Source organism: Phalaenopsis equestris, unplaced genomic scaffold, assembly GCF_001263595.1.
Source record: "Phalaenopsis equestris unplaced genomic scaffold, ASM126359v1 Scaffold000417, whole genome shotgun sequence".
NCBI classification, from domain to species: domain Eukaryota; kingdom Viridiplantae; phylum Streptophyta; class Magnoliopsida; order Asparagales; family Orchidaceae; genus Phalaenopsis; species Phalaenopsis equestris.
In genome coordinates, this window is record NW_018164858.1 from 468,454 (window position 1) to 486,411 (window position 17,958).

Sequence of the window (17,958 nt, forward strand, 5' to 3'; positions counted from 1 at the left end):
TCTTGGTTAATTCTAAGTCTTGGGCCAGGTTGTGATATATGTGCCATATTTTGTATCTAGAAGGCGGTTTATCATGGCGACATGGACATGATAAACGTATTAATTTAAATATCTAAGATAAACTTCAAAGTAAAGATTGATTAAATCTGTTTTGTACGCAAGGTAAAAACATAAAAAGTAGGCAAATAATTGTAAAACATAACACATAAAAGTGACAAAGAATTGACTAATATTATGGTATTAATAGAGTTTTTGAAAAGATTTCAATAGAGCAATTACAACTTTTGAAAAGTTAGGAGAGAAATAGCCACAATAGCAATGACTACCAAAACTAAATCGAAGGCCTTAGTAAAATTTATAATATAACTTAAGAATCAAATGCCAAAAAATATTGATAAAATGTTTGTTCTTGTAGTGACAGTCTATCAAGCAACTTGGTAGAGCCTGTTACAACAAAAGTTTTATAGCAATGCGTTTTGATATTTCAAACTTAATAAACATCTTGTATTTATTAAAACGTAAACGATAATACATGAATCATATGTAAACAATAAAAAAAGCACAATTTATAATGTAATAATAGTATAATTAATGCTATCATATTATCGGGTTGGCATTGTATTATATGGATTAAAAGAGCAGGCGTTGCATTCTTTAAGGTGCTTTATATTATGTTGATGTTTGTAATCATTTCTATGAAAATTTTAATTAATTTATTTTTTTGCTAACATATTCATATGTAACCAGATATGATACAAGCATGCATATTTAAAAATGTCTCATTGGGCACAATCATTTCCTGTGTGTGTGTGTGTGTGTGTGTGAGATGCATTTATATTATATACATGTTTATGATAAATTTACATATATATTATATACACATTTATAATTTGTTTTACCAAGACATCCTGAAACTAGAAAGATACGCTTCAAACCAAAGAAATTAAGTAATAAACAAAGGAGTCGTCATTTTGTGGATCCGTTGACGTCATTAATTAATATATCGAGGATTTAACCGACTAGTATATTCCATTGAAACTAGGCATACACACTTATATATATTACATGTATTTAATCAATATTTTATAATCGATAAGGTTAGTGCTACTTTCATTATAAAAGTATGATTTGCATGAATAAGCTTTATTGTTTTGAACTTAGGTGATGTGCTTGAAAATAAATATTGTTATCATATGAATCATTTGAAAATTATGGAATTTATGCAACAATTAATTGAGGTAATATTATTTATACATTTGATATTTTATTATGAATATTAAATAAGATATATGAAATGTGCAACATTAAATTAATGCTATATGCTAAAAGATATATTACAATCATCAAGGAAAACACTTCTAACAAGTGTACATTTTTACCATAGTAGAAAGTTACTTATCTCAAAGCCAGCAGTACGAAACTCAAATTTATTAAGATCCCACCAAATCACACAACGTGAAAATCAACTTGAAGGCTCTACATTATGCAAACTCTAGATCATGTATACGCTAAAGAAGCAATTGAATCTAATAGGTTGTCATTCGAGGGTCAATGAACCTAACCTTGGTTACCCAACGGCGTAGTCAGCCTAGATTAATTATTATTATTATTCTTATTTTTACAAAATTAAACCTAGAATTATAAGTATATAATATTCTCAATCTTCATTTTTCAAATATTGTTTCATGTATTTGAGTAATTCTAAATTCACCAAATCTAACATAAAAAGTAAGTAGCAAGAAAATAAATAATCTATGAGAAATTTAAGAATACTAATGTTCTTATGAACTCGAGCGGATTAGATGAATGTTAGTTTTAAAGTAATATTGAAGAGAGGGATGGGGGAAGGAGGAAAAAGGCTTATTTGTATGTAGTTACTTGTTTAAGAGGTGAGGGCTAATGATACTTGCAATTGAATTGAGTGAGAAGGAGATGCTTACATTTTTTATCTTATCGGTTGGAGTCAAATGTGAGGGAGGAGAGAAAGAGAGGGAGGCTCGATGAATGGGTTGCTCAGTTGAAGGAAAGGGGAGAGGGCTTGTGGCTATCTCATTGTCAAAGTGGAAGATGATGGTGAGGTCTCTTTGTTAGCAACTTTGATGGTGGAAAAGAAAGAATTTGCGAGCCCTAAATTTAGTTCTTACACCGAAACTCATAAACAGTATGAGGCAGGATTTGTGAGCATATGGAAGGTGAAGGTGGTGTTGGGCGATTGAAGGAATCTGCTCAAAGGATGGGTTGGGCTGGGTTGGTGGGAGTAGGGTGTTGGGCAATTCACATGAGGTGGAGTATAGGGCTAGTTCAGCTTGTAGTTTCAAATTGATTTATTATGATATGTATCAACAAAAATTTACACTTCTATTAATATTGGAAACCCAAAGCAACATTTGGCACAATTAAGGGCACTTGTATAACGTTGGATACAACTATTTCTGTTGCTATGTGAGTTCGTTATCAACCTAATCAGTATAACCTTTGAGTGGCAAAAGGTACCCTAGTTAAAGGCATTTACCAGATTTAAAATGATGCTTATCTAATGATATTAACAAGCTATAGTATATTATTATTATTGCACTATGAAGTGATACATAAGGATGATTTGTTTAGTATTTGGATATGTTATATAGAGGATTGATAATATAATTTAAGAATTAAGTCAAATGCCTATCTCAGGAGAGATGTGCGATGAAATCAGTTGTTATTGATGATTTACACTAATTTTGTGAATTTTAATTATTCTGGCTATATTGTATGGTTGTAAGTGTTAGATCTTCAAAAGGTCATTAATAGCTAAAATGCACGTGATATATATAAGAATTATAATGAATGTGTGGAAAAATTGGAAAACATAGATTAAGATATGATTATAATAAATGAATGGTTGGAGTGATTTCTATTGAAATTAAGATAGTTATAAATAGACTTAGGTGATTTGTACTTGTATAATGAATGATAGAAAATGCACCTTAGATAGATAAAATTAAAGTTGAACGACCAAGAAGGAAAATTGGTAGACTTAAGGTCTGTTTGGGGCAACTGCAACTTATTGGATAATCTGCTGATAAGTTGATTAAAAATAATCTGCTGATAAGCTAGGTGCGATAACTATTACAAATTTTTATTTTTTTGGAAAAGCCAGACCGCAGCTAGAAAGCTGCCAGGTGCGGTGTGAAAACGCTGTTTTCAGCATTTTGAAAACGCATAAGCTGCCAAAATGCAGTTTACCCAAACAGGTCAGGTGTGTTTTCAAACCGCCACCGCACCAAATAAGTTGCAAAACGCCACCGCACCAAATAAGTTGCCCCAAACGGACCCTTAATGTAATATGAAATATAAGCTATTCAAAATGATTTGAGAAGAATATGTTTTACATTTCACTATATAGGAATGAACAAAAATGAGGGTTCATTAAGTGACCCCAAATAATTAGAATAATATGAGTGATGATGATGAAGTGATTATAGTACTCACTAGTTATATGTCTCTTGTTTAGTGTTCACTAAAATTGCTCTATCAACTTGTTATTAAGAGGACTCATGATTCATTTTGCAGAAGCTATGCATGTGGATGCTTTATTTTCCTCCTGTTATTGAATTGTTAATGCTTGTCATCATGATCTATACACATTATAATTCCTACTAGTTAATGCCTAATATAACACAAGTGGAGATGAAATAATGATCAGGCCTGAACCCTTACTCCAAGTGAATGTTTTGCCTTTCCTTAAGAACTAGCTATTATAAAATATTTACCAAATTTATTGTAATATTCAAATTCACGTGCAGTTTTCCACATTTTATGGGCTTTATATTACATTCACATGCCTAGTAAATTCAAATATCATTGTGGCACACCATTAGTGCATACTTGTGTATGGGTGTCGTCTGTCCAATGTATAATTAGCAAATGAAATGTTTACTTTTTGACTTGTTCAGACAACTTGATTGGTCTAACTGCCCGCCCTTTTCCACCATAAATCAATTAATTATATATTGGATTCACCAGAAATGGCTTTTTTTAAAAGAAATTTTTAGCCACCTACTTCAACGAATATGGGAGGGAGCTTCGACATGACGAGAGAAAACACGGCTTCGACTATGAGTTATAATTAGGGCTACATATATATATTTATAGTTTTCTACTTTCCTTGTCCTATTTTTTGCCAAATCATGTCCAACTCTTGTTCAATGTCATGTTGAGGTATGTCCCAGTTTTGTTAGGTTTGATAAAAATTAGACATTTCTGTGTCTTTTTTATAAGTGTCGGTGCTACATAGTTCATCGTATTCAGGAGAACATTCTTACACTAATTCAAAATAAAGTTTAGCTTGACTTTATTTATTTCAACGTTTGTTGAAGATTTGAATTGAGTGGACTTTACTTATGGATCGTGAGCTTGCTTGTTTTGATTTTGAACATGTTTGGAACCTTATGTAAACAATTTGGCCTATACTCATGTGAGCATGGGCCATTTTTGGGCATAAATTGTGCAGTTAAACATTCTAAGCTCCCTCCAATGAATGTTGGAGGGAGCTTCGACATGATGATAAGAACCACGGCTTTGAATTTGAGTTATAAGTAGGGCTACATATATATTTTTAATTTTCTACTTTTTGTGTTCTATTTTTTTTCGTTGGAGGGAGCTTCGACATGACGATAGGAAGCACGGCTTTGACTTTGAGTTATAATTAGGGCTACGCATATATTTTTAATTTTTTACTTTTTGTGTCCTATTTTTTTTTCCCAATCTTGTCTAACCCGTGTCCAATGTCATATCGAGGTATGTCCCAAATGTGTCCGGGTCTGATAAAATTTAGACCTATTTTGACACCTTTTTATAAGTGTCAGTACTACATAGTTCATCGTGTTCAAGAGGACATCCTTACACTAATTCAAAATAAAGTTTAGCTTGACTTTATTTATTTCAATATCTGTTGAAGATTTGAATCCAGTGGACTTGGATTGCTAGCTTTTTTTTTTTATTTTGAAAATTTTTGAAACCATAGGTGAACAATTTGGCCTATAGTCAGGCGAGTGTGGGCCGTATTTGGGCATAAATACTGCAGTTAAAGAAAATTATGTGTAAACAAATTTCTGCAGAAAATTCTTGTGATGGCTCGGCTATATTAAGGATTCAAACTCCAGAATATAGTATAATTAATTGTATGCAGCTTGAGTTCTAATTATTTCTATGGATTTATAAATAGCCTTTTTATGATTGAGCGTTCTTCTCTTTCATATACATATTCACCAATTGTTTCTCTTACTAGTAGCCTTTTCAGGGATTTTATAGATCATAAATTTGTGGTGCCACTTGAGCTATTTCTATTTCTATGAGGGGATTTGCAGCAGCCTTGTGAGGCTTTGATGAATATTTTCTTGTGAACATGCACAACAGTACCTTGATTAACATTACTGCTATTTTTGTAACTATATCAGAGTATAGATATCGAAAACTATACTGAAAACTGATAAATAAATTGAAATAGTTAACTGAAGACAATAAGAATAAATAGAAAACGAAAAAGCAGAGAAATAATTCCAGTTAAAAGTTTTATGGACTTACATTTAACCTCTATATAGGACGAGGAATAATTATGTTGTCGCAGAAGTATCCTCTCCGTTAAAAACCTGTTTGTGCAAGTTCTGTATATTTTTTAAAAACAGAAATATAAGTGCCTAGTGGTTAAACTTTGTTGAACCTAACTAACAAGTAAACAATAAGCAATAACCATGTAAAAACTGTTAATTCATTCTGTATGAATACAATAGAAGCTATTAATCTGTGGTAGCTAGAAGTGCCAACTACTTTCTCTTTATCCTTTCACCTGCAAAAGAGAAATGGCACTACCTGCTGGGTTTCTTTGAGCATTTTAGTTTGAGTCTGGTTTTGATTATCTATTTTCTTATTTTTGAATGTTTTGGAGTCGATTAACTTTTGATGGTGGTAGTTGCTAGTTGGATTGGCTGTAGGATGCTAGATATGAAATGTTTTTGCTATTGTTTTGTTATTTTTTTTCTCTTGAATTGCACCTATTATTTGAATGATTCAAAAATCACATAAGAGAAATCATTTCCCACCCTAATAGTTGCAGTAATAATCTAATCTCTCTCTTAGTTTTCTTATACTACTAGTTTAAATGATGAACTGTGTAACGCTGGTTCTTTGATATTGATGGGCACATTGGTAGTCTTCTTTCCATATTTTATCATGAATATGTAAACGGTTATGAACTCCGGCTTAGAAATTTATTTATTTTTTCAAATATTTCTCATGTATTCATGATTAGGGTTTGCGTAATGTAAATTCACCTTGTTTTCTGCATACAATTGGTTTTTGTTTTTGATTGCTATGTTTTTGTATTATTGGTTTTTTGAATTAATTCTCACATATACTTAGGCCCATCTGAGGACAAGTTGTTTGTTGCATCACTCAACAGGCGAGCCACTGAAAAAGAAGTCGAGGAAGTATGAATTTCTATAGAATTTCTATTGTTATGATTTCTTCATCAAAGTTATTCTTTTTTTACATCATACATCTTCTATATTAAACATGTGAGCCTATGGCTTTTGAATTTCCAGTTTATCATCCTATGATGTATGCTATCATTTTGTATGCTAAGATACTCTCTATTATTGTTTTTGTGAACTTATCTTGGAAAAATGGTGGTTTTTAAACAATACCAGATAAGTCTCGAGTAGAATTTCTTTCCTTAGCCTTACGTTTTTTTATGTGGTCCATTATTTTGCTTATTTCTTTTGATATACTAGCACATTTTAAAAAATGAAAATTCTGTGACAGATTTTTGCTCTCTATGGGCATGTTGAGGATGTTTACCTTATGAAAGATGAGATGAAACAAAGCCGTGGTTTGTACTTTCACTCTACCTTTACTAGACTATTTTACCTGCATTACATGAAGATTTAGGTATCTTTGTTTTCTTCTTTGTGGAGGATGTGGTTTTGTGAAGTTTTCGAACAGGGATATGGCTTTAGCAGCAATGAACGCATTACATGGGACTTATGTGATGAGGGTAAGTTGGATTTTTTGTAGTTTTTCTCTTAAATCTGTGATTTATTTGATAACTATTCTATTTTTTTTTAATTAGGGATGTGATCAACCATTAATTGTCCGGTTTGCAGAACCAAAGAGGCCAAGGCCTATAGATCAGAGGTTTTTCTGTTCGCTTGAAATTGTGATTATATTTTAGAATTTTTAACAGTTCTGTCAAAGCATATTGTTATCTTCTCTTTTCCTTTGCTTGACAAGCAGGAAAGCCCCTAATTTGGGGGTCCCGGTTTTGGTCCTCAGTCTGACGCTGTAATCCTTAACAGGTAGTTTCTGTCTCTTCAAGAAGAGCTTCACTTCTTTTCCTTACTTTCGTAACAAACCTTCGTGAATGGAAGAAAAGGGTTATTGATGTTGTGTATTGTTTGGTTATTAAAAATTTTACGGCTGTTGTTTTCTTGCTAAATTTTTAAATTGTTTGCAAATCTTTGACGTTTTAATGCGCTGATCCCTAGTGTTGTAATAGTTCCCATCTCTGTGATTGGGCATTTTGAATATGGTATTTCCAACAATATCACTGAACCTGTTTTTCCAGTTTTTCTGCATTGCAGGAGCTAAAAAACTGTATGAATGTCCTCCTTGGTGTAACACGAGCCCGTTGACCTCATTTTTAGTGAGGTCTAGTTTTCTTCTTAGGGTTTAGGGTCTAGCCTTAGGGTTTTTCCTTTGACTATCTTAGAGCCTTAGAAATGGGACCCGCCTCATTTTAAAAATTCAATACGCTTCTTTACTCTTTTGGAGTTTCGCATGTGTGGTATCGGTTTCTAAAATCAAATTTGACGCATTTTTGACCCGATTGTCGACGAGGGTATTTGAACGACCTCGAATGGTAAAACGGACCGCGCCGATGCGTCCGGAATGTTGAAATTACTTAGGGTGGACACCCATTTTGCTTGGGCGCCGCAGAAACGGACCGCGCCGATGCGTCCGGAATATTGAAATTACTTCGGGTGGACACCCATTTTGCTTGGGCGCCGCACACGAATAAATTGCACAAAATTTGATTTAAAATACCTTAAATCCCTAATCCCGCATTCACGCACAGCCTCTTGCCCCCTCTTTTTTCTTCCGTTCGCGACCCAGATGCGACTCGCCCCTGCTTCCCAGGAGAAGCCCTAGCCGAACCCGATCCCCTTCTTTTCCTGCAAGCTACCGTGCCCGAGCCCTAGGGCCGAATTGGTCCCAGCTGAGACCCTCTTCTTCGCGCGTCTCTGGCTCGAGGTCTCCTCCTCTCTGCCGCTCTGCCTAAAAGCTCCTCACTGTCGCCACGCCTCTGTCTTCACCTGCTCCCTGCCGCGCTCCAGCTTTCTACCCGCCATGCTCCTCTGCGCCTTTTGTCGCTTCTCGCCCGTCGCCTTCAAGTCTCAGCTCTCCCCCCCCAGGTGAGTTCAGGTATCCTTCCTCCTCCCTTTTCTACTATAAAAACCCCACTTGGGGAATGGTTTAGGGGTTGGCCAAAATTTTGGAGGAGAGGGGAGGTGCTGCCAGATTGTTTCTAGACCTACTCTTGCTTTTCTTGTGTGCTCTACATCAAGAGGTAACCTCTCTTCCCCCCATAATGAATTGGTGATCTTGATAGTCTTTTGATTCCCTCGCTTGGTTACTCTGTATTCTGGCTTGGCTGCTCGATATACCTGCTCTACTTCTTGATTTCTACTTCTTGATGTCTTTGTTGGGTTGCTGGAAGGTTTAATTTCTTAAGCATGAAATGTGGAGCATGTGTAACATTGGGTGGTCTATTTACAAAGTCCTAAAACATTGGGTGTTATCTATGCATGAAATTTCTTGCTGGCTTTTTTTTTAAACTGCTATGGATGGTAATACCACTCTTCTAGTCTTGGAAGATTTACATGCATATTTACATATTTAACACCCAGTTATTTGGTATTTAAACTTATCACGCTTTTGGGGTAATAAATCTATGCAAGAGGAGTGGTGACTTTGATTTGTGAATCGGATTTGTGAATCGAGATTTGAAAATCGAGATTTGAATGTTGAATAACATGTATGTGAAAATAAAATGTTTGGGTCTTAGATATGTGAAATCATAACATTCTTGTGGTATGTATATACTTTGCTGCTATCTCACTTCACTGATTTGGGTTTATTTAAGCAGCAGTTTTACTTGAATAGCTGCAGCTTTTTGGCTGCTTTTGCCCACTGTTTGGGCACGTTTTTTTTGAAGTCTTTGGGAGTTGGTTTTACTATCTTGTGTGCTGCAGTTTTTGACATCTATTTGTGGCTTATATGAGGCTCATTTATAGAGTTGTTGGAGTTTGTTTTGCTTCATAGAGCACAGCAGTTTCTGGGGCTTGTTTGTGGCTCGGCTTTGAGGCTTATAGGGCTGCGGTTTTGACATTTGTTTGGGCCTTGTTTGTGGCATATTGGGTTCAGTTTTGAAGATTTGTATCGCAATGGTTTTATGCCTTGCTGTAGTCTCTGGTTTTGGTTTGCAAAAATTCGTATGTATAGCATTTGAATACAGAAAAGCACCCACAATACCTTGGATTATATAAGACAATGTGTGTTGGAGATAAGGAAAAAAAAAGAATTTACATACATACCTTGTAACTCCTATGCATTCACATTTCAGTCAAGGTTTTTCAATGAGTTGGTTGGGACTGAGTGTAGTTACTGGATCCCCCATGCATTCAATGAAAAGGGAAATAGAGATTTACATACATGCCACCCAATTCTTATATATTTACATTTCTAACACCTCATCTTTCATGATACATAAAAAAAGAGAGGGGGTGTTATCACATTTTAAGGAAAGCTACACTCCATATTTTTTATCCTAAGCATCCTCTACAACTTTTTTTTTTTTTTTGACATGTCTTTGTTTTGATTGTAAAATGAGCTGGTTTGATTTCTTTTAGTTATGAATTTTCCAGGCTTATGTCACACAACCATGTTAATTTGCAGAACCTTCCTAGTGCTGATCTCTGTTGATATGATTATAATTTATCTTGGAAATAATTAGATAGGTGGCTTTGCTTTAAGCCGTGTATATTTTGTTCGTTGTGGGAAAGGATCAACAAGATAATGATCATCCGGGCTTATATGTTGCTTGAGGACATAAAAAAAAAAGAGAAGAGAAAGAAAAGATGAAAAATTTTCTAATATTTAGGAATGGCTTGGAAGTTTCTAAGTTGTATCTTTTGGAGATGTTTCATGGCTAGCATGGGGAGTGTACTTCACCTCTTTACTCATTCGAGAAGCCCCGCCAATTGTATGTTTTAGGCTAACCCTCCTACCTCTTTGACTCTCCTCTCTTGAATTAGTTTTGGAGGTGGGTTAGTTTTCTTTCTTTTTCATTTATTATTTTTCGGTTTGTTTTCCTTGCTTCTTGGTTTATGTTTTTGGTGCTTATGTCCGATACATAAGTGCACACATATAGTCTTTTGCTATATATGAACCATCAAACAAGGTTGCAAGTAGGTCGGTTTTGTTTTGGGGCTTAGGGCGGTGATGACAACGACACGCCGGTGGTAGAGCGGAATGATATTTCATTCTACGACATCAGGACCCAATCCTGAGATCTGATGAACTGTAGGATGATAATATCATTCACCGACACAAGACTATCGGGGGACCCATACCTTCTTAGGTTGTTGGCGGTCAATGACCCCCCGCCCGCCCGACAGCGTGATTAACTCGTGGACAATCATAGTTTTCAAAAGTGATAAGAACAAGACATGATAAGATAAGAACAAAACATCATAAAAGCAGATACAATATTTATAAAAATATTTTTCCTACAAAATTGATATAACTTCCTTTTGTATGCCTGAAATCCATGTGCATGCTAAAATATAAATTTTAAATATATCGTAATTTGGTTGTCCACTTGTCAATTACCAGTACCGGGCTAAGGACTTCTCTCCTAAGTTAGGTTTATTAGGACATCCTTCTAGTTGAGTGACGGGCTCTATACATCCAATATGACCGATAGTAGCCTTCGACGTCCCTCGAGTACAAATATATAGTATCTGAGCCTAGCCCCGACTCGAGTGCTCGAGTGCTTGCGGTCGAGTGCTTGCGGTTTTCTTTCTTCGGATTTTTCGTGGGATTTTATTGGAACTTTTAGTAAAAGCACTCGTGGTTTTTTTCTGGGATCTTCCCGTGTTTTCGGTGACTTTCTTTGAGTTACCATTTGCTGTTTTTTACTTTGAGATTTCCATCGCGAGTCATTTGACGATTTTCTCGAGTTTTTTTTCGGAATGAGTCACTTGCCGCTCTTTCTTGAGTTTTCCATGTAGTAATTCTTTTGTTGATACAACACACCATCGCGAGTCATTTGACGATTTTCTCGAGTTTTCTTTCGGAATGAGTCACTTGCCGCTCTTTCTTGAATTTTCCATGTAGTAATTCTTTTGTTGATACAACACATGCTAGTTACTTTCTTTAATTCTGTCATTGTAGTTGTACTTGCTACTGTTTCTTTTACACACTATACCTTAAAATAGGAGGCTAGTAGTTGGTTTTATAGGAGGTACCCGACAGCAGATCGTTGACTCAACAATTACATGTACACTTAAAATTAACATCGAACTCGAAGGTGCTACAACGAACGAGGAGCTTGGAGCAAACACCGAGCAAACACCGTGAGCAGCACGACGAGGACACACAGAATAGCAACTTCGAGACGGATCTACAACAACAAAACCTTTTCTTAGTTTAAACAACAAGCCATAGGACTTCGAGATAGTCTGCCTAGCGCAACATAAATCCTCATCTTATCTTTTAGGCCTTTGCACAGCCAGTTTGTGCAATTTAAGCCCTAATTTGCTTTAGGTTCCGAGGTTGTCGTCCGATACGACGTAAACTCTCATATCTTCCTGACTATTTGTATAACTGTGTCACGTAAATATGTCCTAAATAATAAGACCGGCAGGATGAAATATCAAATAACATCTTCTTGAAATTGAAGCTAAACAATATGATAGTTTGGGAAGTCACTGAAATTTTTCTCAGGATCCGTGACATTCCTTACTTTTCTTTCCTGCGACTCCAGAAATAATTGTTCCTATTTGGTCATTTTCTCCACTTGACTTTTCTATGTCTAACCTTGGAAACCCTAAACTTTGTATTCATGAAGATTGATATCTTTGGTCATCATCGAGAGTTCTCTTAAGTGAATTCAGTCATTTGAGAGGTAATTAACTATAAAACTATAAAGGCTTGCCTAACTATAAAGGCTTGCCTCTATAGGGAGCTTTGAGAACCTATGTAATATAAATCCTATCTAATTTTTAACATTAGGTAGGAGAACTTATCGGTTGAAAAAAATAGTTCGCAGACCAGACGGATGTCATAAATTTCTATAGTTTATTTAATTAAGTCTCACTATCAAGTAACACGCATATTCCTCGGGATATGTGTGTTAATTGCGGTGTTGTGCTCGATCATTTAAACTATTAAATATATGAGATCTGTTCGGTCTCGTATTTTTCAAAATTAAACAGTTACATTTCAAATCTATATAACTATATATTATTAAATCAAACACCTTTTTTTTTTTCCAAATTTTAACGACCGACAGAGCCCTTATGGATGAATATTTGCTTAGCTTCTTTCTTCTTGCCGATGTGGTTGCAATAGCATAGAAAAAAAGAATATGGTTAGGGAAGTAACCTATTTTGGAGATGAATGACTGAAGAGTTTAAATTGTATCTGTTTTTACAGTAGCTTCATTTTCTCTTAACTCTTGAATTGTTCTATCTGATAATATATATGTCTAATGTCTATGATGCCCATTTAAATCCCTTCTTTGTAAGACGAAAGTCGTTTCCTCCCTCTTTTCTAATGTACTGCTATGATAAGGGAATCCGTATGATATCAATCATGCCAAATCAAGCGGAAACAGCCCACCCAATCGGCCATAGGCTAACTACATGGCGTAATAACTGGCCACAACCAGTTTAATGCGTGCATGTTTTCGCGCCTACTTAGGACAATATTCATTTATCATCTAATTTCTTCTGTTTTTATTAGATTTAATTATCCCCTTTAGAAAATATCTTGTTTAAAGTAAAATATTTATTAGAACTAGATAGGATTTGGTTTAAAGTAATAGGCTTTATCCATATTGCTCCATTTCTATAAATAGGGACCACTGGCTTGTTATTGATTATTTTACATATTATGAAGTGATTGAAAATTGTGCAAGGCCAATCAAATTCTTTTCTAGTTTCAACTTGTGTACTTGGATCATTTAAAGTTGTATATGCAAAATCTCTCGCTTAACCCATCCTAGTTTGGAAGAAAGCTTATGATCAACGATCCTTCTAATCTTGCATTATAGCCCCGTTTCCATGACTATTTGCTCCTCTTGCACAGCACTACATCTCTTATTAGCTTTTGTGCCCTGCCAACGAGCTCATTGTTAACATCAATCCAACAATTTCCTCAGTTCATGCCCATTTAGTTCCACATCTTTGTCACCTCTGCTGTAACACCTCTAAAATTTTAAAAATCTGTTACAGAAATGTTAAGGAGGACTAAGCAACAATGGAAACGGAAGAGCAGAAGTCAGAACAGGAGTTCAGAGTATTAATGATGAAGTGAGGAGATGGGGATGATTTTTTTGCTGTTATTTGAAGGTGATGAGAGCGAGTTCCCTCCAAAAAATTATAATGATTAATAGGGCAATTGTGTGGGAAGAAAACACCAGAAGGAATGTAAAAAAGATCAAAAGATGAGGGTGAGGGGCTTACCTGGACTCATGATCATTGAAGTAAAAAATGACGCGTAGGATTTGATTGAGGGATGTAGGGGAAAAGCCAATTTTTTATCTTCAATTTGCAATTGGGCTTCAATGAGTTTCTGCAATCACTAGATGGATTGAAATGGTTCCGGAGTGGAGCTGTAAAGCTCGTAATTGAACTCATGCAATTTGAAACCCATGCCACAATGGGTTTCAAAATGATAGGATTCAAAACCCATGCCTTGATCAATTGAGACGTGGATTTTGAAGATCAAGGAGAAATAAAGGTTTTGAAGCTTTTTTCCTAACAGCTCAAAATAAAATGGGTTCCTTGGTGCAGGTTTCAAAAGTTTTCTCAGACCTTAATGATGAGTTAATGTCATATGTAATCTATTACATTGTGTGCATGCCTTCTGTTTATTAGTTTTTAATAATTTTTAATGTCAATGTTTGATTTAAAATGTCATGAGATCATTTCATTTTTTGAAATTTTATATTATGTGGTTCTTAAGTGTTTTCATAATATACAATTTTTTTGTTATATGTGCAGTTCAATTAACTAAAATGTGCTTTGGTTGTGCTTTTCAATTCAAAATAATCTATTGTGCCCCATAATGTGCTCTGCTCTTTAACAACCTAGATTTCAATAGGATTATTCATTATTTTCGATAATTAATAATCCATTTTTCTTGTTTCCATATTCTTCTTTGTATCCCATAAAGCTTGGTAGTACATTTGAGGGTATTTTCTAATGCAATTTGGCTTTAAAAAAGGGTTCCTCAAGGATTGAAATCTTGAATAATTTTGATCATTAATTTTTATCATTAGTCTTATGCTAATTATTTAAGGTTGAACTTATATATTTTAATTATTCATTCATTCCTAATAAGACTTAGAAAGAAGATATGATGCATGACTATTCGGTTTAACCAAGTTTATGTAGGCAACCAGAAAATTTTGATGAGGCACGTGGTGGCCACATACCTCATAAGCGTTGGACCCCACAAAGTCCACAGTCAGGTGGGCTGCCAACTCAGTCAAGTACTCAAGGATTTGGAAGTCAAACAACTGTCATGGGTGGCATTACTCCTACGTTGGCTGTTGGAGTAAACTCTTTATTCTCTCTTTTTTTGGTTTCTCTGTAAGATCAGCATCATGTTCTCTAAATTCATCTTTGTTTTCATTATGTACTTGTTAGTCCGGCTCCTTTGGAGATGCTGTGCCTTCTACAAATGGTGCTTTGCCAAATGTTGCACCGATATCATCTTCTTCTCAGGTAAGCCTCAATTTTTTCTTAATTTTTTGTATTGTCTTGAACTAACCATCTATAATTATACCTTCTGAAAGTCTGTTTATGTAACAATGCTATCTTTTTTCCCCCATAGAGTTTTAACCCACCTATTGCGCAAGCCCCTCCAGCTATGGGCCAACATGTGTTGCCATTGCAGAAGTCTCTCCCGTTGCCCCAAAATTTACCACCGGCATTGCCAGTGCATAATGCTCTTCTTTCATTTTCACATGCACAAACACAAGCTTTACAAGCACCAATGCAGCAACTTGGACAGTTTCAGCTTCCCCAATCCATCGGGTTCAACTCTTTCAGTCAAGCACAGCAAGTTCCTGGTCTCAGTGCACAACTATCTGCCTCTCCATCTCTAACTCCACAAAATGCCACTGCTGCTACTCTGCTTAATTCTAATCAGCAACTTGGGCAGCAACAAGGTTTGCCAGCTGTTCCTAATCAACAGCAGTTGCCTTTTTCTAACATCTCGCAGCAGTTGCTTCAGCAACCAGGACATCAGTTGCCAACCCAGATGCTGCTGCAGCAGCAAGCTCAAACTTTACAGTCAAGCTACCAGTCTTCACAGCAGGCAATTTTTCAGATTCAACAACAGCTACAGATGATGCAGCACTCAAATCTAAATCAGCAGCAGAGTTCTCAGTCTGCCAAGCAGCAGGTAATCTCATACACTATTTTGGCTTCAGGTTTCCAGTATTTGGTTATGTACGTTTTTCCTGCTCTTAGGTTGTCTGAATTCCTAAATTGTAATGCCTATCTATGCCTTAGTTAGGAGCATGCTATATATTCTAGTCTTCTGTTTCACTATAAAATCTTTGGTATGAATGCCTACAATCTCTTTTAGTTTCTGAGCTGTGTTAGATTTGCCATTAATAGCTTTCCTATTGCAAAATCCTTTTAACAGTCACCATGGTCTGGCCCACCAGCAACTTCAACTACTCCTAGCATGCTTGGTGCTGCTATCCCATCAACTATATCTGCAAACCCATCAAATGCTTTAAGTGCGCCATCTGGAGCTGCTGCTTCAACTTGCAACTGGACGGAGCATACTTCTCCTGAAGGATTTAAATACTACTACAATAGTGTCACCCGTGAAAGCAAGGTATATTTATTTGCGGATAGTGATTAGTAAGTTTTTTAACTTTTTTTTTTTATATCCTTTCTATGATATTGTTTTTCTTCCCTTGTGTATTTGCTGCAAGTGATTAGTAAGCTTTGTTTGACAGTGGGAAAAACCAGAAGAGCTAACAGTTTTTGAGCAACAGCAACAGCAGAAGTTGCTATTACTGCAGCAGCAACAGCTACTGCTGCAGCAACAGAAAATCGTTGCCCCACAACTTAAATCTCCCTCTCATGCTCCATCACAGATGCAGGTTCAGACTATACAACAAATGGCTTCAACACAAGTACAGCCTCAAATGCAGCCAAGACAGCAAGCGCAATTGCAAATCCTTCAACCTTCCTTAGCTGTCAGTAAAATCTGACTTGCATATTTCTTATTTATGAGAACTGTTTGTTGGACTAACTTTTATATTTTCCCATCAGTATCAGGCACCTGGTGTGGCAGGTCATCAATCTGTTCTGGTTAGTTATTGTCTGAAGTTATTGTTTATCTTTGGGATTCCAAATCTTATATGAATGTTTTGACTTGGGTTGACTTTTGTTTGCATGCAATGTTCGTCAAGTTTATATATATAGAGAGAGAGAGAGAGAAAGAGAGAGTAGAAGCTGGAGCCTGTTGCTATTGAGTGGCCACCTAGTATGATATTTGTAATGGTGTGATGCCCATGTTGCAAAATTGTGCGTCTGCTGGAATTGAAGGAGGTTAAGGGTCTACTTGGGGAAGCTGTAGCTTATTAATAAGCAGTTGCCCCAGAAATCTGCTGATAAGCATATGTTGAAAATAAGCTGGCTGACTATTTGGTTTGTGCTGTTGAAAAAAAACTGTTTCTGGACAAATGATCATTTTGCCCCTGTGCAGTAATGTTGTTTGCAACAGAATTGTCATAACAATATATTTGATACTTGAGAAACAAAAATTCATTTCAAAACAGTATAAAAAATAAGATATACACCTCACTTAACAATGAATATAATGATTATTAAAATAAGAAACAAAACTATTAAAATAACATTTAATAATATGTTAATATTATTTTAAAGTTGAGACTGCGTATGTCAGTAGCTAAGTCGTCTTCCATGGATACTCTACACGCCTGGTCACTCTCGACAGTTGATTCTTCGAGTCTATCTGCCCACCGGAAGAAGTCACAGTTCTCCATAATTCTCTGCGGACACTTACAAAACTCTTCTATAGCTATATGACTGACGTTATATCAGCAAGGAAGTATGAAGTCCACAGTAGCAGAGCAATCGTCGAGAGGTCCATGAAACCCTATAGCTCATTTTTGCTTAAGGTTTCAAAAGACAATCTATCAGTCATAACATAAGTATAAATTGAAAAAAAAAGTAATGAATTACAGTTTAGTGCAGGCGTGAGATTTCAGAAAACCAACCAATGAATCTGTCACTACAATAATACAACAAAACTTATAAAACAGGGGTTCTTGAGGAGGCTTGGAGTCCATGATGGCTATGTAGTTTATCAAATTAATCCATATTTATAGGCTGCCATACAGAACATGTTACTGAATCTTGTGGAGTGTCCTTGTAGTAGCTCCCCAACTTATTTATCACCAATATAAGTGGATGTCGTTCAGGGAGTTTGATTGACGTATGAGCTGTAATACTCATACATAATACATACTGCTGTCACAATTTTTCTTCTACACCTCTCTTTGTGAGTCCATGCCAAATAAGTGCTCTGTTCATGTAATATATGTGAATCAATCAATGTTTAAAAACATCTAAAATCTAAATC

General features: G+C 35.6%; 1 protein-coding gene across 1 annotated transcript in view; it reads left to right on the forward strand.

Annotated features, from left to right (window-relative positions):
- LOC110027156 (flowering time control protein FCA) overlaps window positions 1-17,958 on the forward strand; it is a 64,816-nt gene that overhangs the window by 30,817 nt on the left and 16,041 nt on the right. The window contains exons 6-16 of the mRNA XM_020728468.1: window positions 6,400-6,467; window positions 6,802-6,868; window positions 6,954-7,033; window positions 7,109-7,195; window positions 7,335-7,426; window positions 14,721-14,883; window positions 14,976-15,053; window positions 15,163-15,735; window positions 15,982-16,179; window positions 16,304-16,546; window positions 16,623-16,661. Of these exons, the coding sequence (XP_020584127.1) occupies window positions 6,400-6,467; window positions 6,802-6,868; window positions 6,954-7,033; window positions 7,109-7,195; window positions 7,335-7,426; window positions 14,721-14,883; window positions 14,976-15,053; window positions 15,163-15,735; window positions 15,982-16,179; window positions 16,304-16,546; window positions 16,623-16,661 (1,688 nt within the window). The remainder of the gene's footprint in view (window positions 1-6,399; window positions 6,468-6,801; window positions 6,869-6,953; window positions 7,034-7,108; window positions 7,196-7,334; window positions 7,427-14,720; window positions 14,884-14,975; window positions 15,054-15,162; window positions 15,736-15,981; window positions 16,180-16,303; window positions 16,547-16,622; window positions 16,662-17,958) is intronic.